This window comes from Myotis myotis, unplaced genomic scaffold, assembly GCF_014108235.1.
Source record: "Myotis myotis isolate mMyoMyo1 unplaced genomic scaffold, mMyoMyo1.p scaffold_m19_p_12, whole genome shotgun sequence".
NCBI classification, from domain to species: domain Eukaryota; kingdom Metazoa; phylum Chordata; class Mammalia; order Chiroptera; family Vespertilionidae; genus Myotis; species Myotis myotis.
The window spans coordinates 7,807,770-7,833,412 of NW_023416316.1; the positions used below are offsets into that span (position 1 = coordinate 7,807,770).

Here is a 25,643-nt window from a genome sequence, read left to right on the forward strand (position 1 = left end):
AACCAGAGCTGATCCTGGAGTCTGGCTGCCGCCCAAGGGGAGGCCACCAAGCACACAGCACTGCGCCCTGGCTGCAGTTATAGAAATGTCCATTAAACACTTGGGGGTGTGGCTACAAGTGGGGGATTGACATTTTTAAACTCAGATCTTCTGTGGTTTAAGGCCAATGCCGGGGTAAACTTTTATTGTATAATTAGAGGCCCCGGGGCACGAATTCATGCACAGGTGGGGTTGCTTGGCCTGACTGGTGATCAGGGCCGACTGGGCCAGCCAGCTGGGGGGGAAGGGACCGCAGCCAGCCGGGTGGGAGGGACCGAGGGAGGTTGGCCGGCTGCAGGAGGTTGGCTGTGGAGCACACTGACCACCAGGGGGCAGCTCCTGCATTGAGCGTCTGCCCCCTGATGGTCAGTGCACATCATAGCTACCGGCCAGTGGTCCGGTCGTAACAGTCACTTAGGCTTTTACATATATAGGTGTCATTCACAAAGAAAGCACCTAAATAAAACATCTGCATGATCAATAAGTGTATCCTAACAGATCAATAGTGGAGCAACAGAAACTAAAGGAGATGTGTGGGAGGCAAAAACCGCCTCCCAGCGCTCTCTGCTGTCAGTGTGGTAAATAACAAGGAGGGACTGGTTACGAGTCTCCCCTTAGTGCTTCATTTAAAAAAAAAAAGAACTGACATTAAATCCTACAGAACATTCCTTCTCACAAATCTTCAGGATTCTCCAACTTTCATTCTCATGCAGGGGCAAGGAAGAATTAACAATTTTTTCCTATAAACATACATTTTAAAAGGCTAATTACAAAATAATGTCTTCTACATTTCATTACCCCTAATTATAAAAGCCTCGTTCTCAGACTAAAGGGCTGGTTCTCCCTCAACACTGGCACAGCTGTGCGCGTCTAACGAGCACCTGATAAATGCTGGACCCTCTACATTTGGTTATCTCATGGATTCTTAGATTTTCGTGATAAGATATGGGCATTTCTTTATGCATTTCCCATGTTTTTCAAGTGTTCTGCAGTGAGCATAAGGTGCTTTTATAATTAAGTATACAAAGTACATGCTGTTAGAAAAAACTCTCATAATGACTCTGGGCTTCTGTACCAGGACTGAACACAGGCAAAGCTCCGTCTTCTGCGGAGCTTGTGGCCCAGACCTTCTCACCGGCTCAGGCTCCCTTCCCACTGCTCAGCCTCACTGGTTCTGTTTCCTTCTTACTCCCTCCCTCCCTTAAACCCTTACCCACCAACCCCATCACAAACAAAAATAAGTAAAAGCAGCACTGCTTATCATGGGCTCGCACTGACCCTGCTTCTCAGCATGGATGGCTGCACACCAGAGCCAATAATTCAGGCTGTCTCTGAGGCACAGACCCCACAAAGAAGGCTGATTCCTGACCCCGCAATGGGGAATGGAGAGGCACCAATGCAGCCTCCACATGCAGCTGCACCCAGGAGAGACCAGCACCCACCTCTCGCCTGCCTATCTCATTATCAGTCTCCAGGTCAGAACATTTCTCCATCCCCTGCCCACACAGAGTGCACAGAAACGATGAATTACATTGACCACCCTTTACATCTACCTTTCCTCTGAATGGAAATGGCAACAAAGTGAGCGTCCAATGCAAGCCTGGCCCCTCGGCCTGCACAGGCCCACACCCTCTTCACCTCTCAAATGAGCGCTCCCACATCACTTCATTAGGAACCCTTCCCTGACACCTCCTTCCCCCATCAGGCAGGTCTTTCCTTATATATTCTCATGACATCAGGGCAATTCCTTCATGCACCTGTCCAAGTCCACAATTATTTACTTATGTGCTTACTTAATTGTCTGTCTTCCCAGTAGGTAGCAGGCCTCATCTGCTTTGCTTACCACCATATCTCCAGTGCCCAAGTTTAATGCCTACAATACAATCGGGACTCCAATAATCAGATACTGAACAAATCAAAGCCAATGGCCATCCTTTAAATCTATAATCAGGATGCAGCAGGGGCATTTATTTACCCAACAACTGAGCACAGCTAAGGGGAATGTTCTTTGTAGGCATTACAATACAAAGATGTATACAGGTCACAATATGCAAACTCCACAGGGCAGGAACTATTATTCATTGCAAAATTCTGAATGCTTGACCCAGAGTAAGCATGAAAATACTTAATGAATAGAGACATAGTCCCCACTCTAAAAAGTTCAAGGGTCATTTTGTCTGTCTCTTAGTTATACCAATAATAACATTTTAATTGAATTCAGGAAGTAGGACAGCTATGGAATCAGCCCCTGAGCTAGGAATCACACCCTCTATTGGCTGACACCTCTAAGGAGGCGGTGGAAATCACAGCTTCACACACAGGGGCATTTTTGCCCTGAGAGATTATATTTGAACCCTGGCTGGGTGGCTCAGTTGGTGGGAGCATAGTCCCTTACACCAAAAAGGTTGCAGGTTTGATTTCAGGTCAGGGCACATATCTAGGTTGTGGGTTTGACCCCCTCAAGGCGCATAAAGAAGGCAACTGATCGATGTCTCTCTCACATCAATGTCTCTCCTCTACACCCTCCACCCCCCAAAACAACACTAAAAAAGTATATCCTCAGGTGAGGGTTAAAAAAAAGGTATTTAAAAGTTTTTGTTTAAATGTTCTTTTTTGGGGGGGAAATCTAAGAGTGTCCTGGGATCAGACCAAGTTTGTACTAAATTTAGGTAAAACCAATGTTATACCCACTGCAGTCTGTACAGAGGTTCCTAACATGTCAGGAATAGAACCAAACTGAAAGTGTCCTGAGAGCCATGGTTCCCATAAAAAGCGATGTCCTCATAAAAGAGCACAGAAGGCAACTCTGCCCCTACCCACCCACAGCAACAGAACATTCTACATCCCATCCCGGAGGGCTCCCAGGCTCCCTGAGGCCCAGCCATACACAGTCCCCAGTTAAGAAACTTAGAATTCGACAGTGGAGACTTGGAACTTGTCAGCTTGACATTTTGGTAGAAGTACAGAGCTAGTCCCAAATCCCTCCCTTTGGTGACCCATCATCAATCTTCACAGGAATCGGACACTGCTCTCTCTTCACACAGGGGCCACATGCCCTAGGAAAGGCAGCACCTGCCAGCCTCTGGCACAGGCAGGGATGTCAAGGCCCAGAGTGGGAGAAAGGGAGTGGCTGCAGACTTGCCTGGGGGGGGGGCGGGGGGAGGGTACAGTCTGCAGGTGGACAGACCAAGACTCGAGTCCTGGCTCTGCTAATGACTCTGTGTAACTAAGGTCAAGCTGCCTTATCTCGGCTTCAGGTTCCTCATCTGTGAAAACCACCACAAGCCTTTTAAGGGCTGATGTTATGAGGATCACATGATATAAAACATTTGAAGAGCTCACCGAGTGCCCCGCAGAGTGAGGTCTTTCACTTGGTGGTAGCTACTACTTTTACTAATAGAATCAGAAGCAGAACTATCCTCTGCACATGTGCTCCAGAGAATGAGCCATTTAAACAAAGCCCATTTCACAAAAAAGAGCAGGAAATGGGCTGCTGACAGGAAAGAGGAGCGAATTCCCAAAGGCCCCTAGCTGGGCTGGAGACATAGGGAGTCAGCAAACGTGGGAGGATGAATGTTAGTGGCCTGCATGGCAGGGTTCTAGGATATTGTCTGGGTGAGTGGGTGGGTAGGAAGAGGTCTTGTACGTTAAGGAGATCCTGACTCCAAAGTCCTCATAGCTAAAATAAAGAAATCTGACCAAGCCCACCTCCCTCTTGTTGAATGCTTGGTTAAGAACTTGGCTTTTCAGTAGTTAGAAGAACCTGAGATTCACACAGGACTGTCAAGATAACAAGATACCTCTATACCTACCATTTATTTAATCTTCCAAACACCTCTCTGAAATGGGTATAGCAGGAATTATCACCCTCATTTTATTGATGGGAAATCGAGACCTAGACAGGTACAGTGACTGCTTAGTGACGACGCCAGCACAAGAACAGTGATCCGGGGTGATTCTTGCTTCTTATCTATCTCTGCAGCATGCTCAGTAGTGAGGACAGTTCTTGACACATAAGAAAATCTATAAATGTTTACTGACTTTAACTGACTTAAGGAGATACCTGGGCAGAGGAGGTCACAACAAGGCAGTTCAAGAGATCACCGGTGTTAAGGGATGATATGATCATCCGAAGATCAGCAGCTACATTAAAGGCTTCATCTTTATGGCTCTCTCTCCAACCCTGCTGTGTTAACCTACCCTGGGTCACAGGGCACAGGCAGAGCCAGGATGAGAGCCATGCAACTCCAAGGCCTGCCCTTATAACCACTTGAAACAAATCAACATTCTATTTAATCTCTGGGCCTTTTTATTTCATTTGTTCAAATAGTTCAGACTCAAACTCGCTCTAAAATCACTAAATAGAATTAGGCATTCTGGTCCTACCATCAGAGTATTTTTCTAAAATGCAGAAGCAAATTAGTAGCAGAGAACTCAAACACAGATAAGCACCAGGGGAGACCAACTTATTAAAATAAGAAGGGAGTGACCACTGCCTACCCTTACAACATTGAAAAATTTAGGGTATAGTGCAGAGAAAGAGCAGCCACTCAGGAGTTTCCTCATGAAATTCAATTCTAAAAGGTTACAACAAGCAAAGAAGTAAAACTATAGCCTGGTCTAGTTACAGGGAAAACTGAACTTAGGTACAGTGTAGACACAGGGTTTCAACACTGACACAGACTAAGCTTGTCCTGTTCATTCAATCCCTCCTTTACAGTAAAGCACAGTGACAATAAGCATTGACTTTAGAGTCAAACTCCCAGGATCTAATCCCTATTCCATCACTTAGAAATTTTATGCCCTTTGGGAGTTTTCTTCAATTTTCTAAGCTTTATGTATGCATTTGAAAAATGACCTCATGTCGTCATTGCAATGATTAGCTTACCATGTATAGACACTATGAAAGATTCTGTGAACACACCAAGGAAAGACTGATGAAGTCACTGCAATCATAGAGCTTAAAGCCCTAATACTAATGGACATTAACTACACAAATGATAAGAGCAGAGAATGAAATTCAAACTAGTGTGGCTTTTAGCTCATAAATAAAAATATTCCCCAAGGAAAAGATTCCCAAATGCAAAAGAGTTTTCTGTTTCCCCAAATAGCAAGTGATTAGGATTGCATTAATTTGGAGATACTGCTATTTGGTTTTTGTAATAATATCTTTTCTTACAGGTAGTTTGAAGTCTAGCACAATCACTTTATAAATTCTAGTGAAACAGTGGTTCAGAAATTACATTTCACCTTAGTGAGGATTCTACAACAAAAGGGTCAAGTCTTCAAGCTTGATCTAAGAAACCAACTGAGCCATCTCTTTCAGCTGTTTCCTGTTTCTTCTAAACTAGCCTCATATATCTGACTTATTCTCTAAAATACCTGTAAAGACAAAAGAAACCATTGCTTTAACATAATTCTCAAATCAAAAATTTAAAAGATCTAACTGTGATTGTATTCCCACCCCCCTCTAAATAATGCATAGTACAGTTATGAGTATGAATGGGTTATGGAGCTATTCATTAACTCCTAGAACAATCGTTAAAAATGAAATTCCTTTTAGACTTCATAGCAGAAGTGAAAAAAATTTTCTATTTCAGGGCACTGGCCCATAAAAAAAGAGAAAATCAATGGACCGCTAAATGAGTTTTTATACATGCTATTAAATTACAGATGAAGAACAGGAGATCAAAAATTCCTCAAAAAATAAATATGTTAGTCCCATAATAAACTAAGGAGAAGGGGAGAAGTAAAAGGGTAGAAAAGAGAGAAAAGACAGACATAAAGGGACACACACACACAGGTACAGGGAGGAATACAGACCTTTTTGAACAACACCTCCATCTTGTGGCTGTTTTGGGTATTGCCACAATAAACTTAACTCCTGTTGTATTTCTGCAAAGGAGTGGAAAGCACATTGCGAATGCAAAGTCTGAAGGCCTGAGTTCCACTAGGGCTTGTCAGTGCCCAGCCAGTACCACTTGGGTAAGTTACCTGACTTCTGTATGCCTCAGTTTCCACACTTGATTTGCTCTATGTACCTCATAAGTTACCATATGGAAGAAATGAGATACTTCCAAAAACTATACAAATACCAGAAATTACAACATTATAAATGTTACAACAATGACAATAAGAAAAATAGATCTTTGTTTCCTGGACTGCATGTGTGGCAAAGTATTCTCAATCAGGAAGCACAACTCTGAAAACCAAGCCACAATTTTTTAAAAATAAAAATATAATGGAATGGAATTTCAATGAGCCAAAGTCAATGTTTCATTTCTAAATTGTACACCAAAAAGTTAAAAAGCTAGATTCCAAACCATTCCATAGCAGGAGCCCCCTTCTCCATGTCCAGAGGGACTCTGCCCCCGCAGGCGATCACACACACACCGTACTGACTGAGGTGCTCCCAACCTCATGCTGCCCACATAACACACGCAGGGCTTGCCAAGGATTTTCTTATTTTGAGCTGGCATATTATACTGTGACTAAGGTTCTTTGCCGATAATTGGCTCAACTCTCCATTAATATTTGCCGGTATTCAAGTATAGCTGCCAGAGCATAACTAATCATTACTAACTAAACTGTGCACACCATATCCCACCTTTAGCAGAAAAATCTCATTCGCTCATGTCCTGGTGAATCTGTAAGGCTTTCCACGCTTCGAATCAATTTAAAAAATTACTATCTTTCTCACCCTGAAACCATGTTGCAAGTAGGGGTATCATCCAAAGAGCACCCCCGCCAAGCAGAGTTCTCCAGGGCCAGAAGGAATTACGTATCTAAGTACAAAACGTGTGTGCTGTGCAGCCTTGTCTGCCTTAACTCCTTGAAAGCAGAGGCAAGAAAAAGAAGACATTAGACACCTCTCATCTGGCCTACGGAAAAAAGGATCCATATATTATTAAAGTGTTTCAAGCTAATGAAAACCCAAAAGGTAAAACCTTCGCTGGAAGCTACTTTTAAGCCTTGCCCAAATCCATGTGAACCCTTGTTTGTAAACCATTTGGTAGAAACTCAACAGCATATTCATTTATTCACTTATTCAACCACTATTTATATGGCAGATTCTGTTCTTGCGCTGGGGATTCAGAAGCAAGAGATCAAGTCCCCTCTGTCATAGGCTTAATTCTAATGTAGAGGGAGAATTAATAACCAAATAAACAAGATAATGTGAAGCAGTGATAAGCGGAAAATAAGATAGGAGCAGGAGATAAGGGTTGGGGGAGCTGCTACTTTAAACGCTGTAATCAGAGAGGGCCTCTCTGATGGCATGATATTTGAGCCCAAGACTGAATGAGGCAACAGTGACGCTAGGCGGACACCGAGGAAAACATTACAGGCAGAGGCTGAGGAGTGAACATGTTGGCCTGTTTAGGAACGGCAAGGAGGCCAAGTGTCTGAAGTGGAAAGAGTAAGGGGGGAAAGTAGTAAGTAGGAGATAAAATCAGAGGCCAGATGGTGGCAGGCCTTGCAGGCCAAGGCTAAAACTCGAGTTTTATTCTTAGAAGCCATTAGTTGTAAGCAAGAGAGATGGGATCAAGAAAAGCCGGGGAAGAAACCAGTGTGGAAACAGGAAGACCAAGCAGTCTTTTAGAATATTCCAGGGGAGAGGTGATGAGGAGATTAGACTAGGGTGTTAGTGATGAAGGGAGCAGGAAGTGACCAGATTTAGGATACATTCTGATAGTAGGGCTTGCATGTGGAGTAAGATGGGAAGTGTGACAGAGAGTCCAGGATGATACTGAGATTTGTGGCCCGAGCAACCAGCCGGGTACCACGACCTGAGATGGGACACTGAGAAAGAGGCAGATCCTCCTGTGTGCTGACCCAGGCTGAGGTGGAGAGAGATTCAGAGAACCTCAGAGCTCACTTGGTTCTCTGCTTTGTGCACAAACCAAACATCCATGAAAATGTCCCTGAAAAGTGTTTCATATCTGCTTCAAAACCAGAGAGGAAGTAACCACAGTAGCAGCCACCATGTCCTGAACCCTTACCAGTTAGCAGGCACTGTGGCAAACAGGCACTGTACATATGCTGTAGTTAATCCTCACACACAGAAGTACTGAGCCTCAGTACTTGGCACTGGTAAAATATCATTAAATGTTATCCATAATACTTGTGAAGTATGTCACCTTTTAATTTGAATGATAACTTCAATGATTATCTTAATTTCTAGAAGTTCTATTTCCTTTTCTTTTTAAACAAACACCCCATTCATTTTACCTTATCATTTCTGTTCTTTCTTGGGATTATAGATAGTTTGCACCCACCCTTTCAAAAACACAGCAGCAAGGCCAAGGTCCTGCTGGAGGCCCAGTCACATTGTGTGTCTGTGGGAGCATGAAATACCTACCTACGCCTCCACATTCCACAGGACGCTCTTTATCAGTTCACACACACTAGCTTCGAGCTACTTTGCTTCAGGTACCTGGGCATTTCTCTTTTTTCTTTCAAGTTCATTCAGGTATTTTAACATTTCTTGGGCCTTATTTTATTTAGCATCTCTAAGTGTCTAAGGAAGGTTGGCCTGCGTTAGCTCAGTCTGACATATAACTAGAACCAGAGTCCAATATTACCATACAGATGAGGAGACTGCCTCTTAAGTAACTGACTAGCTCTGAATTCAGGTCTCCCTGATACCCAGTCCGTGCTCTCGTCATAGACGGAAGCTTCTTGCTCACATCTGCCCGACACACTAATTCCAGTTCTACTCTCTGGAGTCACATAAAGTAAACAAGACTTTTATGCACCTTAAAGAATATGAATACAACTATTTATTCTGTCCCCCATTTGCCTCCAGCTGAAAATTCCAAACTAAACTCCTTCAATTACTTGATCTTCTTTAAAACCAAATTGTTTTATAACCCTATGTTTTTTACCTTACGAATTTGTACAAATCATAAATGCCATTGGAAGTGAAAAACAAAGTGGATTTCCCTCATGTATTAGTTTCTTATTAGGGAATTTCTGACCACAACAATACATACTGAAAGTTAAAGGACAGCACAATAGAAATCACAAAACTTGTGTTCTGCCACTAACTAGCTATAGGACTAGAGAGAGCTATAAGCTCTTTTTGCTTTGGCTTGTCTTCAAAATGGGAATGATAATATCTTTCCTAGAGTTCAAAGGCTGGGGGAAGCAGTAAGATTTAATGCATAGGATATAACACAAGAAAATATTTGGAAGGCTGAGGGGTGAGGAAAATGGAGAGATGTCAGTCAAAGGGTACACACTTTCTAAGAATCTAAGAAAGAGAATGATGGCTATAGTTAACAAGACTACTGTATACTTGAAAGTTGCTTTGAGCAGAACTTTAATGTTCTCATCATCACAACAACAACAACAAAAACACGGTAATTTTGTGATATGAAGAAGATGGTCACTAATCTTAACTGTGGTAAACATTTGGAAATATATACATGTGTCAGATCATCACGCTTACACCTTAAACTTACCTAACATTACATATAAAGCTGGGGAAAAACAGAAGTATCTAATTTGAGATCTTATGGGAGAATCATTTTAAGTCTAAACTGGGAAGGAAGTGCAAAGTGTCAAAAAATTTCCATTACAACTGATGAATTGATATATGGTGCACACCTGGCATTCTGATGTTGTTTGTGATTTTATTTTTATTTTTGATGCGGGAAACATTGTTATTCTGAATTATGTTAACCAGACATTTTCTCTATGTTGTATTATGTAAGTTAAATAAAGGAAGAATTATCCAAAATGAGGAGAAAGTGCCCTAGCCGGTTTGGCTCAGTGGATAGAGCGTCCTGTGGACCAAAGGGTCCCGGGTTCGATTCTGGGCAAGGGCACGTACCTTGGTTGCAGGCTCCTCCCTGGCCCGGGCCCTGGTCAGGACTCGCAGGAGGCAACCAATCGATGTGTTTCTCTCACATCGATGTTTCTCTCTGTCTTTCCTTCTCTCTTCCACTCTCCCTAAAAATCAATGAAAAAATATCCTCAGGTGAGGATTAACAAAAAGAGAAAGTGTATGAAAAATTTTTTTGGAAAAATATACAAAATAAAATATTATTTAAGTGTATTATAAATGTTATTAGTTTGATTAGCAATAGTGAGACATTAACTGAACAAAAAAAAAAATCTAAATTAATGCAAAAATTATTTTACCTTCATGTTGCAAGCCAATTCCATGAGCCTCTTTGCATTCTCTTCCGAGCGGTACCTCTTAGGAAGCTGGACCCTGAAGAACTTCAAGGCACCTTCAAAGTCTGTCAAAAGCAAGTCATCCTTCGACGTCTAGAAAAAGAGATAGAACTGTGTGGAGAAAAGGTTCTTTGCTTTAAGGCTGCACAAGAAGCATTTTATAATCCCAGCAGCTTTCTAAGCCCCAGAAGATAGGTCTCCGCTCCATCAGAGCCACGTGCTCATCTCCACTGCCAGGGACAATGTCCAAGCACAGTGGCTGTTAGAACAAGGCTAAGACCCAAGCTACTGCAAGTGCTGAACCGAAAACAACAGATGACTCAGCTTATGAATAAATGTGTACCTTCAATAATCCAAGGGCAACATTAAAAATAACACTGATTCCCTAAAAGAGAAAACACAAAAAGAACATTTTTAGTGTTTACATCTGGACTATGAAGCCATTTGTCTTCAGAATACCCCACAATTTTAGAGCAGTTGTAAAACATTAATTAAGAAATGGAATTATCTTGAAAATACCTTGGAAAATAAAAACTAGAGCCACTGCTGAAACACCACGTAAAGTAGATCCAGTCTCCCATTCTTGTGACAGAAGAGCTTTTCTAGCCCTATTCTCACATTCAACAAGAATACTTTCCTACACTTCCCAACCAAAACATCAGACTCATAAAATTATGATCAGGCCCTGGCCAGTGTGGCTTAGTGGATAAAGCATGTTGGACCACACACCCAAGGGTCACGGGTTTGATTCCTGGTCAAGGGCACATACCTGAATTGCAGGTGCGATCCTGGCCCCAGTGGGAGTGTGTGCAAGAGGCAACCAGTCAATGTGTCTCTCACATGATGTTCTCTCTCTCTCTTCCCCTCCTTCCCACTCTCTCTAATAATCAATGGAAAAATAACCTCGGGGAAAGATTAACAACAACAAAAATTATAATCAGAAAATAATTCTGTGGAACTTTAAAAAAAAAAAAAAAAAAATATATATATATATATATATATATATATATATATATATTTTTTATTTCAGAGAGGAAGGGAGAGGGAGAGAGAGAGAAACATCAATGATGAGAGAGAATCATTGATCGGTTGCCTCAATCCGGGCATGTGCTCTGACCAGGAATTGAACCGTGACCTCCTGGTTCATAGGTTAACACTCAACCACCAGCCGGACTAATTCCCATAGAACTTGATTTTGTGTGGCCCCACTTGAGGTACAGCAATCACTCTGAAGCCTGTTGGTGTCCTGAGCCAACCCTGCTCCGGGCTCCCTCCAAACTGCCTTCCTTCATCTGACTAGCTGGGAGTCGGGGGATGGGGGCAAAGGACAAATGAGGGGAGGCACTAACATCTGCTGATCAAATTAAACTATTTAAGTTTCTGGACCTCAGTTTCCATAACTAATATTCTCCCAAGGGTTTTCTGAGCTAATTAGTTTGGAAATTTTATTTAAATTATTTAGCATGCCACTGGGCTCCTAACTACTTAACAAATGGTTGTTTTTAATAGTAAAAACTGGACAACTCAAAGGTTTGAGATTAGGAATTGGTTACACAAAATATGGTATACCCAAATGGGATACTTGACAGCAATAAGAGTAATGGTATATTTGGTAATGTTATTTCTCATAATGTTTCAAGCTGGATAGAAGGTACAAATTCTTTAATGGACTTTCATATGTTTTGCACATGGTAAGCTTATATAAAAAGAAAGATGGTATTGATGTGTATCGAGATATGTTCAAGTACATGAAATGAAAAAAGAGGTTGCCAAATAGTATATATAGCATAATCATATTTTTAAATATATACTGACCCATAATATGCATTATTATATAATATTCCATATAGAAAAAATACTATTCCATCTAGAAATTACATATGCACATATATAAACACAAAAAAAGCTGAAAGAATGAATATGTATCAAAATGTTAAAAGTAATTACCCTCTGGACAGTGAGATTAGATGTATCTTTAAATCTTTTTGCTTATATTTTCTACAGTTTCTATAATAAACATATATTTTTGAAATTAGTAACTTTTTTCTTAAATACACACACACACACACACCCCAAAACCCAAAACTATGCTGTGGCAAAGACTGTTATTTATTATCTACTTTCTTTTAGCAATAAAACCCCACCCCACCCCATTTTTAGCTAATTCCTACCACGCTTTAAAAAAAAATAAATCTCTCTTGCAGTGGGGAGTGGTCATGACCTAAGTGCATTTCCCCTCACCAATAAGAGTAAGAGGAAACGCAGGTGGTGCTTCCAGAAGTCTCTTTTAAAAAGAGGCCATGTACCTCTCCTGTTCCCTTCTAATCCTCCAAGCTTAAAATGCAGAGTTGATAACTAGCACTCTCACCAGCCATAGGAAACCCTCTATTTTATTTAATTGCTGCTGTTTTGAATTTCTTCAAAACATCAACCAAACCTAATACTAACTAATACAAATGTCTAACATATGGTTTGTTTGTTTTTTAAGCTGAGAGCGCCTTTTAACAAAATGTGACCATTAGCTTCGGCCCAAGGAAGAGTCACTGAGACTTGAATTTCCCAGCACTGAACTAAAACAACTGAGCAGGACAAGTTCTGTTTTGACAGCTGTCATGGGAAGGACGCTGTAACACTCCAAAGTGCTATGGTCTCCAATACGTACCTCACACAACAGCAGGTCAATGATATGGAAGACCATGTAGAGAGGGAACTTGGCAGTGAAAAGTGTGAGAAACCACTGGGAGGCGTACATGTGTGCTTCAAGGCTTATATCCAGGAAGTGGTTGTACAGGTCGGGAATGTACTCCTGAAATAGAAAACTAATTAGTTTTAGGCACATATGCAGCTATTCAGCTCCCACTCAGGAGGCTCATAAATCTAACAGGAATAGGCCAAAGAAGTCACATACTTGTGTTTTTCTGAAAACCTCCAAGGACTCAGAAGAACACTTATCATCTGGCATTAAACTGGCACTCAGCTCCCTCTTCCAGTCCACACACTAGCTCTAAAGAGGAATCCCCCCCAAATGGTGACAAATATGTGGAAAGGCAGTTTTTCTTTCCAAGTTGTAAAATGTTTGGGAAAGTTTGTTTCACTTTTGTTATGGGATTTCTAACCAGTCAGCGTCAGAGCCCTGGCGAACACTTCCTGACTGAGTGTGCTGTGTTAGAGGCCCCGACAAAATCTTCTGATATTCTGAGTGTTTGACAAGATTGAAAACCCAGCTTACACCCAACAGGTTCATGCCTTATCAACCTTGGCATCATATCACACCGTGAAAAATGGAAACAAACAAAAACACCTATCCTTCACCCTGGATGGCGAAGGCAATACCACTGCTCCTTGGCACCATTTCATCAATCTATTTCTCATGCTCTAACTGGCAAAGGCAAGCTGGTTTCTTTATTTACCTGCATGAGGCGCTCCAACTGGTAAAATTTGCAATGCAAATCTTCAAAATTCTGCTTGAAAAGTTCCCTGAGACCATAGTCAAACATGATCTTGACCAGAACACTGAACGCCTGTTCTTCAGGCATCTGTGACCGACAGGGGATGGCAGAAAACAAAAATAAAATCACACAACAGATACAGAAGTGCTTCAGTATATTAAATTCATCCTTCTACTCTCTTATCTGGATACTAGGAAGTTTACTGATATGCAGTAACTCAGTATTTCATAACATTCATTCACTCAACCAAGAAATCAAATCTCTAACATCTGATTTTAGAGAGAAACACTGATGTGAAAAAGAAACATTGTGAGAAAGAAACATGGATAGGTTGCCTCCCACACCTGTCCAGACCAGGGATTGGGCCCGAAACCTGGGTGTGTCCTGACCAGGGATGGAACCTGCCACCCTCTGGTGTTCAGGATGACGCTCTAACCAACTGAGCCCCATCAGCCAAGACTCAACCAAGAAATACTTAATGGTGCCTCCTTTATGTCAGACACTGTTCCTGTCCCTGGGGAGCCTCCCATATAACCGCACACAATCACTGTAATACAGATTAGGCAGAAAGATGATGAGATCACCGGGACAGGGAAGCCTGAGTCTGCCTGGGAAGACAGAGAGGCTCTGTAGAGAGGACAGGATTGGAACAGGGCAGGACAGGCAGATAACAAGTGTAAGTTTCATCTTTCCCAAATCATGAGATTTTATAAATCATTTTACCTCCTTAGCCGCCATTTTGTTACAGTAAAAATATTTTACTTCCTCACTGTTATTTAAAAAGATGGCTAGAGAAACCTTACATGTTCGAATGCTTGTGGTAATGCTTAAGCTACTATAGTTTAACACTCACAGTAATACTTCAAGTACTACAAAAACCCTATGTCTATTTACAGATGTTACCTATTTAGAATAATACCTACATCTTTCACAGCTTTACAGAAAAATATTCCTCAAGAGTATGGCAAATGTCTCATTTTCAAAATAAAAAAGAAAGCACTGGAAATGTTATATGAGGCTTAGTGTGACTATAGCAAGCCTTCAAATATCAAGAAGGTGGGCAGGCTTCTGTGGAACAAGACGATGGAGGTGGGCTAAGCACAGAAATCACTGGAATAAGGCAGAGCTAAAGAGAAAAATCAGACTAAGTAATAAACGAGAACAATGAAGCATATTATTGGAAAGTTAAGGATTTGGAGCAAAGGACCAGACCTTTGAGGTCTTTGTCACGAAAGGGAACTTCACTCTTCCCCACACTCAGGGAGATGTGGTCTGACCCCGAGTGGCCTTTCTGTTAGACAGTACATCTGCCCTGAGGCTGACATTTACCTAACACAATGGCAAGCAGCAGAGAATTCAATCGAAGACACTGTGGATTTGATCAGGAAATCCATTTTAAAGGGGTTGTGATACTTGTATGGGGATAAATGTCCTTGGACTGAAGTTGAGAACAAAGATAAACCACAAAGATCTGTGAGACTTTGAGATAAAAAGTTTGCCTAAAACAACAAAACAAGCCGAACCGGTTTGGCTCAGTGGATAGAGCGTCGGCCTGCGGACTCAAGGGTCCCGGGTTCGATTCCAGTCAAGGGCATGTACCTTGGTTGCAGGCACGTTCCCACTGGGGGGCGTGCAGGAGGCAGCTGATCGATCTCTCTCATGGATGTTTCTGACTTTCTATCCCTCTCCCTTCTTCTCTGTAGAAAATCAATAAAATATATTTAAAAAAAACAACAACAACAACAACAAAAAAACAACAAAACAAAACAAAATTTTAAAACTTTACCTGTTGATGGATGTGTTAATTAGCTTGATTGTGTAGGTATTTCATCATTTACAGCAAATCATCACATCACTCACACACACACACACACACACACACACACACACACACACACTTACTTGACTTGTTTATTAATATCAAAGCTTTATCCTCTGTTTACATGTCTACCAATACCAATAAGCTAGGTCCAATAACAAGACAGAAAGTGGTTTTTGTTTTACTTGTATTACAACCCTGTATTTTATTTGCACTACAACACAAAAGGACTTAAACTCTTCCACAGCTTCCCCTTACTTAGAGCAACAAATCCAGCCTTCTTGGCCTGGCCTCCAGGGGCCTACTAGGCAGGTCTTGTTGTCCCTCCAGTTCCCTCTCCTCTTCCCATCACTCATGACACTCCAGTCCTGTCTTTTCAGTTCCTTCCAAATGCCAAGTTTTCCCAATTTCAGTGCTTCTATATATTCTATTATTTCCTTTTCTGGGAATGTTCTATTCTCTACTCTCTTGCTATTTAAAATACTTTTATTATTTTCATAAGAATGTTTAAAAAAAGTTAAATGAGAACCCTTCTCATTTTTCAGGGTTCACCTTAAGGGTTGCCTCCCCAGAGGAGCCTGGAATCTAAATCTGGCTCCCTTGTTACAATCTTGCATCAAACTTTTTTATTATGTCTTCACAGCACCACTGAAATTAATATACTTATGTGACTTTCTGCTTACAGGTGGTCAGCTTCACTAGCTGTGTATCCACAAGGACTGAGACCATGACTACATTATTCTCGCCTGATCTCTAGCACAGTACAGACCATACAGGTGCTCAAAAACATCAGTTAGCATCACCTATGTATTTTTTGCCAAACATTCTAACTTGAATCATTAGGAAATGATCAGACAAATCAAGAGTGTGATCTTTTTACAAGATAATTTGCTAAAATGTTTCAAAATACGTAAAAAAGGCAAAAGGGTAGTTTAGATTAAGATAATAAAGAGAAGTGACAACCCAATGCAATGCTGGAATCAATCAAATGCAATCCATTGATCTGGGTTAGAAAAAAAACACCTATAAAGGACTTTACTGTGTAAACAATTGGGGAAAACTGAATTTGAATTGGGTGTAAGCCAATATTGAATCAGTGTGAAATTTCTTGGATGTGACTGTGATATTATGGTCATGTCCTTAGGAGATACATGCTCAAGTATTTAGGAATGAAATATGTCGATGTTTGCTACTGAATTTAAAATTTTTTTTTTAAATTGTGTGTGTGTGTGTGTGTGTGTGTGTGTGTGTGTGTGTGTAAGAGAGGAAAAGAGAAAATGCAGAGGGAGAGACAGAGAAAACAGTATGGAAAAATATTAACTGGTAAATTAGGTGAAGAGTATATGGGTGTTCACCTTAAGATTTTTTCAATTTTGCTGTGGATCTGAAAAAAATATCAGTAAATTGGATGAAAAAAATGGCACTAAAGAAACCCAACTCCTTCGCCTTCCTCCTACTTCAATATATAAATCCCAAAACAAATAATAATGAGGTGGCTACTTTAGAGAAGATAAAATGTCCCCAAGGGTCCAACTAAGAATTAAGCCTATCCAAACATCTTAGCAAGAAAAAGAAAATCTACCCTTGTACCAGTTTTCAACACTGTCACTCCTTCTCACATGTTTCTCTTCCACGATGACATTAACTTAAGAAAAAGTTTTCCAGATACAGGAGCTAAAACTCATGTCCTAGGGCAGGGATGGCGAACCTTTTGAGCTCGGTGTGTCAGCATTTTGAAAAACCCTAACTTAACTCTGGTGCCGTGTCACATATAGAAATTTTTTGATATTTGCAACCATAGTAAAACAAAGACTTATATTTTTGATATTTATTTTATATATTTAAATGCCATTTAACAAAGAAAAATCAACCAAAAAAATGAGTTCGCGTGTCACAGGTTCGCCATCATTGTCCTAGAGCCTGGCCAAAGCCAACATAAAACCATGCTCAAAATTAAGGCCAGTATAAGCTGGGGTAGGCCATGTCTAAGTCATAACAGAGACGCATTTACTCACATGGAGAAGCAGAACAGCAGCAAGAAATGACTGGCCCTGGCAATAGCCAATCTCTTCATCATATACAGAATAAGCCTGAAAAAACAACAACAACACAGATGTAAATGAATGTAGTCACTCATGGGCCATAGCGGCCCTATAGGACCTAGAACACAGGAACCTGGGAGATGCTACCCACCCTGCACTATGGCATTTTGATGGTCAATGAATGATGCAGACATTTCTTTCCAATCCCATTTTTTATTTTACAATAAATAAAACTGTCACCACACCACCTTCTGTTGCCAAGGAGCAGAGAAGGTTATGCAAACACCACTTGGGCACTAAAAAAAGGTTGTCATAACTCCTTGTTTTTGCTCATGCTTTTCCCTCCGTCTGAAAATATGCTCTTCCTTCAGACTCCAAACATATTCCATTCCCCCAGAATTCCCTCTCTTCTCTGTGCTTCTATGGTACTTGCTACACATGCATGGTTGTTATGGCCCTTACCTCACTGCATTTTAAACCTTCATCCTCACACAGAGCAGGCACTCACTAAACACTGTTAACGTTATTCATCTTCGTTCTGGGAAAAAGTCTTTTGGCAAAGACACCAAAATACAATTCTCTCTGCAATGCCAGTAATAACTTTTCTGATAAGAGGGACTGCTCTGAAACTGCTTGTGGGTTCCTCTGGAATTCTTATTTTGTATTTTTCTTGGCAGCGGAAGATCACTACCCATCTCTCCAAACATCATCTTTAACAGAATACTGACATTTAAAATTCCTTGTGGTTTGCTCTTTGGTTCTTTAGCTGTTTCTCAGTCTTGTCTTTATAATTAATACTTAGAGTCCTCATGTAAGTTGTGGTGGAAAGGGGAATTCCTATAGATTCAAGATGCTATTTCCTGTATGACAAATTTATTTCTAATGAAACTGCTTTTATTGTCCACAAGGTTCCTTTGTGTCCCAGAAGGCAATTTAGAATGGGGTATGTTTAGAGTTCAGATCACTTAACAAAATGTTATGCCAATGCTAATTAGATGACAATTAAGTCAACATATACATAAGTTTTATCATTTGACTTTGGTGAAACTCTTGCTTTTAAATATGCATATTATAATCAGGCTTTCATAAATTCAGGTAAAATTCAATATAATAACATATCTCCCATTTGATCAAAGCTTGTCTGATGAGAGGGCCACAGAAAGAGAAACACATACTTTTCCAAAAACAAGATGTGTACAGGGCTTAGAAATGACCTGTTTATAATACAATGAGGCACCGTTCAACTGTGTAAAAATTAACAAGTGTTAGTACCTACGTTGTTAAGACTGTGTTACAAACTAATAGTAATATGTGCAAACACAGCTTAATGTTTGTGAAGGTTATCAATCAACAGTTGATCATTGAAGAACACAGGCTTCAGAGTTAGAGTTGGGCTGAAATCCCAAGCAGCTAATATCCAGGTCAAGATCTTAAACCTATTACTTATATTCTTTATTTATAAGATGAGAATATCATAGTATTTATAACAGAGTTGATGTGTTATTCTCAGTCCTCTCATGTCACATATTCAGCACATGGTTTAATCAATTATGCACTAGGCTGAAAATGTATTGAATTTCTACAGATAGAGAATGGAGAGGAGCCTATTTTTCAGGCTCATGAAAAAGCCTGAAGGAATGCCTACACACATGAAAGTACATGACACATTTGGAAAAAGTCTGGAATATAAGGTTCATGGAGGCTCTAAAAAAGAAGAAAAGGCATTTCATCAATCCAACATTTAATGCCAAGAACTGTGCCAAGTGCTCCACATGCTAACATACATAAGCAATGATCCCTGTTCCTTAAGAACTTCACAGTTCACTTGGGAAGTTTGACAAGTGAATCAACCAGAGTACAGTAAGAAGTTCAATGTGGTTGAAACGTAAAGTATTTAGAGAATAAGCCAGGATATATTATAAAATGCCTTTACTGCTAAGTTAAGGAATCCAGGTCCAGGAAATAAACTAAGATCTTCTTTTAAAATTTGATTTCAGAGATGAAGGGAGAGAGATAGAAACATCAATGATGACAGAAAATCATTGACTGGCTGCCTCTTGCACGCCTCACACTGGGGATCGAGCCCGCAATCTGGGCATGTGCCCTGACTGGGAATCGAACTGTGACCTCCTGGTTCACAGGTCAATGCTCAGCCATGCCAGCCGGGCCAAACTAAGAATTTTATATTTCATTCTGTGGGTTATGGAAAGCATTAAAGGCTTCAGTGGAGGCCACTGAAGTGATTCTTCAGTCAACAAAGAGAAGATAATAAATAGGCTAGAATCCAAAGGCATGGAGACGAATGCACGGTGGCATCTGTAAAAGTGCTGGCACCGTATGACAGAGTCCTGTACGAGGGCGTGGACAGAGAGGGAAGTATGACTAACAAGATACATCAATCATATCAAACTTAGGCCAAAGGAAGGAACTGAAAACTAACAGAGAAGTGATTGTATCTTCAGCAAGACAATGGCATTTGGGGTAAAAGGAAAACTGTTTTTAATTAAAAGAGAACAACTAAAATATGGATATTGCTGAATCCTGATTCTAACCAAACTATAGACATTTAGGGAAATCTGAATAAGGAGTGGCTATTAAGTGATACTGATGGATAATGATAGGTGCTACTAGATGGATAATGATCTTATTTTTTAGAGATGTACAGTGAAGAATTTAGGATCATGATGGCTGAGATTTGCTTTAAACAACTTCAAAGAAAATGTTAATGAAGCAATTGTAGCAACACGTTGATAAATTTTAAATCTAGGTGAAGAGAGATAGACAGTTACACTATCAGCTTTTACGTCTGAAAATTCTCATAAACATTTTCCCCTGGCCAGTGTTGTTCAGTTGGTTGGGCATCACCCCATGCACCGAAAGATGGCTGGTTCGATTCCAGTCAGAGCACATGCCCACGTAGGGAACATGCAGGAGGCAGTTGCTAGATGTTGCACTCTCACACTGATGTTTCTCTCTCTCTCTAAAAGTCAATTAAAAAAAAATTTTTTTTTTTTTTGCCATAATACAGTTGTCCCTCAGTATCCACAGGGGATTGGTTCTAAGACCCCCGTGGATATCAATTTGCAGATGCTCAAGCCCCTTATATAAAATGATGCAGTATTTGCATGCACTCCATATTTGCATATAGGCTACAGCAGGTATGCCTCCACATCACTTTATTCTCCTGGATTCAACATAACGCTTGGGGCATGGCAAATTCAAGTTTTGGTTTTTGGAACTTTCTGGGATTTTTTTTTTCTTGAATATTTTTGATTTGCCATTGGTTGATTCAGCGGATGCGACACCCGTGGATAAATAAAATTCTATTTTTAGTAGATCTGTTTTGATTTACTTGATAGACTTACATGGAGACCAACTGGCAGCTGGAAATTTAGGCCTTGAGCTAATGTAGATTTGGGAACATCTGTGTAGTGGTGAGAGCTGAAGCTTTGGGAGTGAAAGGGCTCACCAGGGAGACAGTATAGAGTGCAGCAACCAATGAATGAGCACCTATGTCTCAGGAGGTAGGCCTCTGTTTCAGGAGCAGGCAGACAGAGATGAAATAATGAGGGAGTGAGCCACGTTGTGAGAGACGTGAGAGCACAACCAGGAGGGTGAGAAGTCAAGAGAAGAGAGAGTTGTGCAAAGATCATCATGAGGTAGAAAGCAGAGTGCAACAGGGTTAAAGGCAGTGAACACAGGGTTTCTTTTTCTTTAAATATATTTTTATTGATTTCAGAGAAGAAGGGAGAGGAAGACAGAGATAGAAACATCAATGATGAGAGAGAATCATTGATTGGCTGCCTCCTGCACACCCCACACTTGTGATCAAGCCCGCAACCTGGGCATGTGCCCTTGACCAGAATCGAACCTGGGACCCTTTGGTCTGCAGGCAGACGCTCTATCCACTGAGCCACAGGGTTTTTTTATGGGAAGCTGGATTAACTGCTTAAGTAGGAAGCATAACTGAGAAGGGCTAGAAAAGGATGATCAGAGAAGAGGATTACAACTGAAACCAGAGCTTTGTGCATCCTATGGGGAAATTAAAATTAAACCCAAGAAACATTTCTCTAAATTCTAACTGCCCATATAGTTTAAAGCACCTAGTTTATCATTGGAGAATCACCCTTTATTGCTGGCCTGTCCTAAAACTAGTTTTTAGTTTCACCTTTTCAATCATATGTAAGTTCTTTGACTGTGTTTCATATGTAGTATATGTTAAGTAGGTACCTGATTAGCTTTGGGGGGGGGGTGAGGAAGATAAGAAGAACAGAGGAAGGCTGAAGAACTCTGGTCCCAAATCCTCCTTTTGGCTCTGAAGTTACCAAAATCTACTAGAAAATGAGTTACTGATATTGAACAGTGTGCCATTTCCTTTGAAGCTCCCAGGTACAGACCTTTTAACAGGTTCATCAGTATTTCTCAGCATTTACTATGCTGCAGTGTTAAAGGTCCACCTGGATAGGCATTGGCACGTCCTACTGTCAGACGTATCCCAGGTGCCAAGTGCATCATTTACACTGTGCATACTGAAAAGGAGCCTGCAATGTTACAGAGCTCAACTGATTTCATACAATCAATTTTCTAAAGTATAAATGTGGAGCCAGGCAACTGTCATTTGAAAGTCCTGATTAAAAGGGTAAAAGGAGGAGGGCAACTAAGATGGCGGCATAGGTAAACACCGGGAAATTGTCGCCTCACACAACAATTGAAAATTACCGCAAAGGACTGAGCAAACATCATCCAGAACAACAGGAAGGCTGGCTGAGTGTAAATTCCACAACTAGAAGGAAAGAAAAGCACGCTGAGAGCCAGAGGCGCTGCGGAGGTGAAGTGCAGAGGTACGGCGGCGCGCGCGCGCGAGGAAAGGGGGTAGCACCTGAGGACGCGGCTGACTTTTTGAGTCACAAGCTCCTGACTGCTCTGAACTCCGGTTCCGGGAAGTCTCTGGGGACCCAGGACTCATACGGGGAGAGGCTGGTCTGTCCGGCAGCGAGCGAACTTGAGGGCGGCTTTCCCTCAGAGGTGCTTGCAGCCGTTACCGGGACACTGAGAAGCGCGACTCCGGGCGGAGAATCGGCCATGGCTGCTTTCTCCGCCCTTTGACTCCCTGAGACCCCGCCCCACCCAGGCTGCGGCAGAGGCTTTTGCATGTAAATGTACCTAACTGCAGCCGAACCAGGCAGACCCTGAACTTCCAAGAGAAGGCCCAAGGCCCCGCAGCGGCTTGCATTGCTTCACAGCTGAGCCTCTTCGTGGCTCCTGCTGTGTGGCCTCAGGCAGAGGCTGAATTAGCACCTCCTTAGATCCAGGAGCCACTGTACCCAGTGGTCAGAGGGGGTCCATCCAGATTGCAACTCCTCAGATCCATAAGGGACACACTCAGGGAGCAGACTCAGTGAGCACCAAAGCCCCACTGAAGCAAGTCTTGCCCCAGAAGGGTGTCTTCAGCACAGAAGTTCTCCCACTTTAGACACAGCTGATTCTCACAGCCAATTGGCCTGGAGGTCAATTCCTCCCAGTGATTCTACAACAACCAAGGCACCAAGAGTGCACCAAGAGTGTCCACCCCAGGTAACTGGGGAGGCTGAGCTACTGGGCCCTACAGGACACCTGGCGCACAGGGCCACTCTATCAACACAGGGAAGCTGCCAAAATGCGGAGACAAAGAAACAGGTCACAAATGGCAGAAATGGAGGAAAGCAAACGATTGGATATAGAGTTCAAGGCCACGTTTATAAGGTTTTTCAAGAATTTTATGGAAACCGCCGATAAATTTAATGAATCCCTCAATAAGTATAGTGAGACCATGGAGGACATGAAAAAGGACCAACTAGAAATTAAGCATACACTGACTGAAATAAAGAATAATTTACAGAGATCCAGCAGCAGAAAAGAGGATCCCAAGAATCAAGTCAAAGATTTGAAATACAAAGAAACAAAAAATACCCAACCGAAAAAGAAAAAAGAAAAGAGATTCCAAAAATATGAAGATAGTGTAAGGAACCTCTGGGACAACTTCAAGCGTACCAACATCAGAATTATAGGGGTACCAGAAGGAGAGAGAGGGCAAGATATTGAAAACCTTTTTGAAGAAATAATGACAGAAAACTTCCCCTACCTGGTGAAAGAAATGGACTTACAAGTCCAGGAAGCGCAGAGAACCCCAAACAAAAGGAATCCAAGGAGGACCACACCAAGACACATCATAATTAAAATGCCAAGAGCAAAAGATAAAGAGAGAATCTTAAAAGCAGCAAGAGAAAGACAGTCAGTTACCTACAAGGGAGTACCCATACGACTGTCAGCTGATTTCTCAACAGAAACCATGCAGGCCAGAAGAGACTGGCAAGAAATATTCAAAGTGATGAATAGCAAGAACCTGCAACCAAGATTACTTTATCCAGCAAAGCTATCATTCAGAATAGAAGGTCAGATAAAGAGCTTCACGGATAAGAAAAAGCTAAAGGAGTTCATCACCACCAAACCAGCATTATATGAAATGCTGAAAGGTATTCTTTAAGAAGAGGAAGAAGAAAAAGGAACTCTTACCATTTGCCACAGCATGGATGGAACTGGAGAGCGGATAAATACCACATGATCTCACTCATTTGTGGAATATAATGAACAACATAAGCTGATGAACAAGGACTGATCCAGAGACGGAGAGGCATTGATTGGACTGTCGGGACTTGGAGGGAAGGTAGGGGAGGGTGGGGGTAAGGGGGAAAGATCAACCAAAGGACTTATATGCAAGCATATAGGCCTAATCAATGGACATGGACAACGGAGGGGTGAGGGCATGAGCGGGGGTGGGGGGTGTGGGGGGTAGAGGGTAACGTGGGGACAAGGACACATATGTAATATCTTAATCAATAAAAAATATATTAAAAAAAAAAAAAAGGGTAAAAGGAGCCCTATCATTTCATTTCTAATTAACTCCCATTCATCATGGTCTAAAATTGTGTTCTTATCGTTGATTTTACAGTCTTTCTTTTTTTATTCTTGAACATCATATACACATTACACTTTGTAGTTATTTTTTGCATACTATCAAAGAACCAAACTGACAATTCAAAACTGAGTCTTTTTTTTGTGTCTGTGACATGAAATACCTTGCATATTTTATATAAGGAATCTTGTCCATCTCCTCCTGTATCCTTAAAGTAGTCATGGGCTGGGAATGTCCGGTTAATATCCCGGGTGATAGCACTGTCCTGAGGAGACTCCTGTGAAAACATAAGGAAAGAGAAGGCTTAGCGGTCTGTCATGTACCTATTTGTTTCGGTTTATACTAGTACAACAAAGTCTTCTCATTTACATGCTTTAAGATGCTTCAGGAACATATATACACATATGCATGCCCAGAGTTACTACATCTTCAGGAACCAACTACTCAAACAAAAGCAAAAGCTAATACTAAGGGAGGGGGGGAAGGAAAAGATGGAAGAAAAGCAACCTGTTTCACTCTATACACCTCATGTATTGTCCATCCCTGCTGCAAGAAAGTGAAGCTGGTGCCTTTCTATTGTAACAGGTAAAATGTTCTATTCAAAACAGACTTCCCATTGGAAAATACCATAGCTAATCTCAAAAGGAGGGAAAGTGCTCCTGTTTAAAAAAAACTGGGTACAAGAATTGCTACTTTAATTGATCCTTTGACATGAAGATCATATGTCAGGTTCTCGATAGAAAAGAGAAGCTCATGACATGTAATACTTTTAACAATAAAGAATTATTTAATAAATAAATAAATAAATAAATAAATAAATAGATAGATAGAAAAGAGAAGCCCCTGAATTGGGTTTATCCTAGGTGCAAGTGGCATAAAAATTTGCACAGCAGTATAAGCAATATGAAGCCAGTCCACCAAATGCGAAGGGATTCAAGCAGGCTATGGGAAAATATCCCTTGCTTTTGCCAATGGAGAAAAACTGTTTCCTTGTTTGTCATGACACAACTAAAACTGAACAAATGTCAATAATGTCAGCAATCCTTCATAAAATATACCAAGCATCCAGCTATTTCTAATATCTTCCCCCCCCCCTTTTTTTAAATATATTTTATTGATTTTTTACAGAGAGGAAGGGAGAGGGATAGAGAAAAACATCG

The 25,643-nt window shown here is 41.1% G+C and overlaps 1 protein-coding gene across 14 annotated transcripts in view; it reads right to left on the bottom strand.

Annotated features, from left to right (window-relative positions):
* Positions 1-25,643, bottom strand: part of RABGAP1 (RAB GTPase activating protein 1) — a 132,014-nt gene that overhangs the window by 10,254 nt on the left and 96,117 nt on the right. For 13 of the 14 annotated variants that reach the window (XM_036329739.1, XM_036329737.1, XM_036329731.1 and 10 more), the window contains 6 exons: positions 24,647-24,760; positions 17,505-17,579; positions 13,632-13,757; positions 12,884-13,027; positions 10,565-10,606; positions 10,186-10,314 (listed from right to left, as the gene is read on the bottom strand). In XM_036329739.1, coding sequence (XP_036185632.1) covers positions 10,186-10,314; positions 10,565-10,606; positions 12,884-13,027; positions 13,632-13,757; positions 17,505-17,579; positions 24,647-24,760 — 630 coding nt within the window. The remainder of the gene's footprint in view (positions 1-10,185; positions 10,315-10,564; positions 10,607-12,883; positions 13,028-13,631; positions 13,758-17,504; positions 17,580-24,646; positions 24,761-25,643) is intronic. The other variant, XM_036329736.1, reaches the window with a different exon arrangement.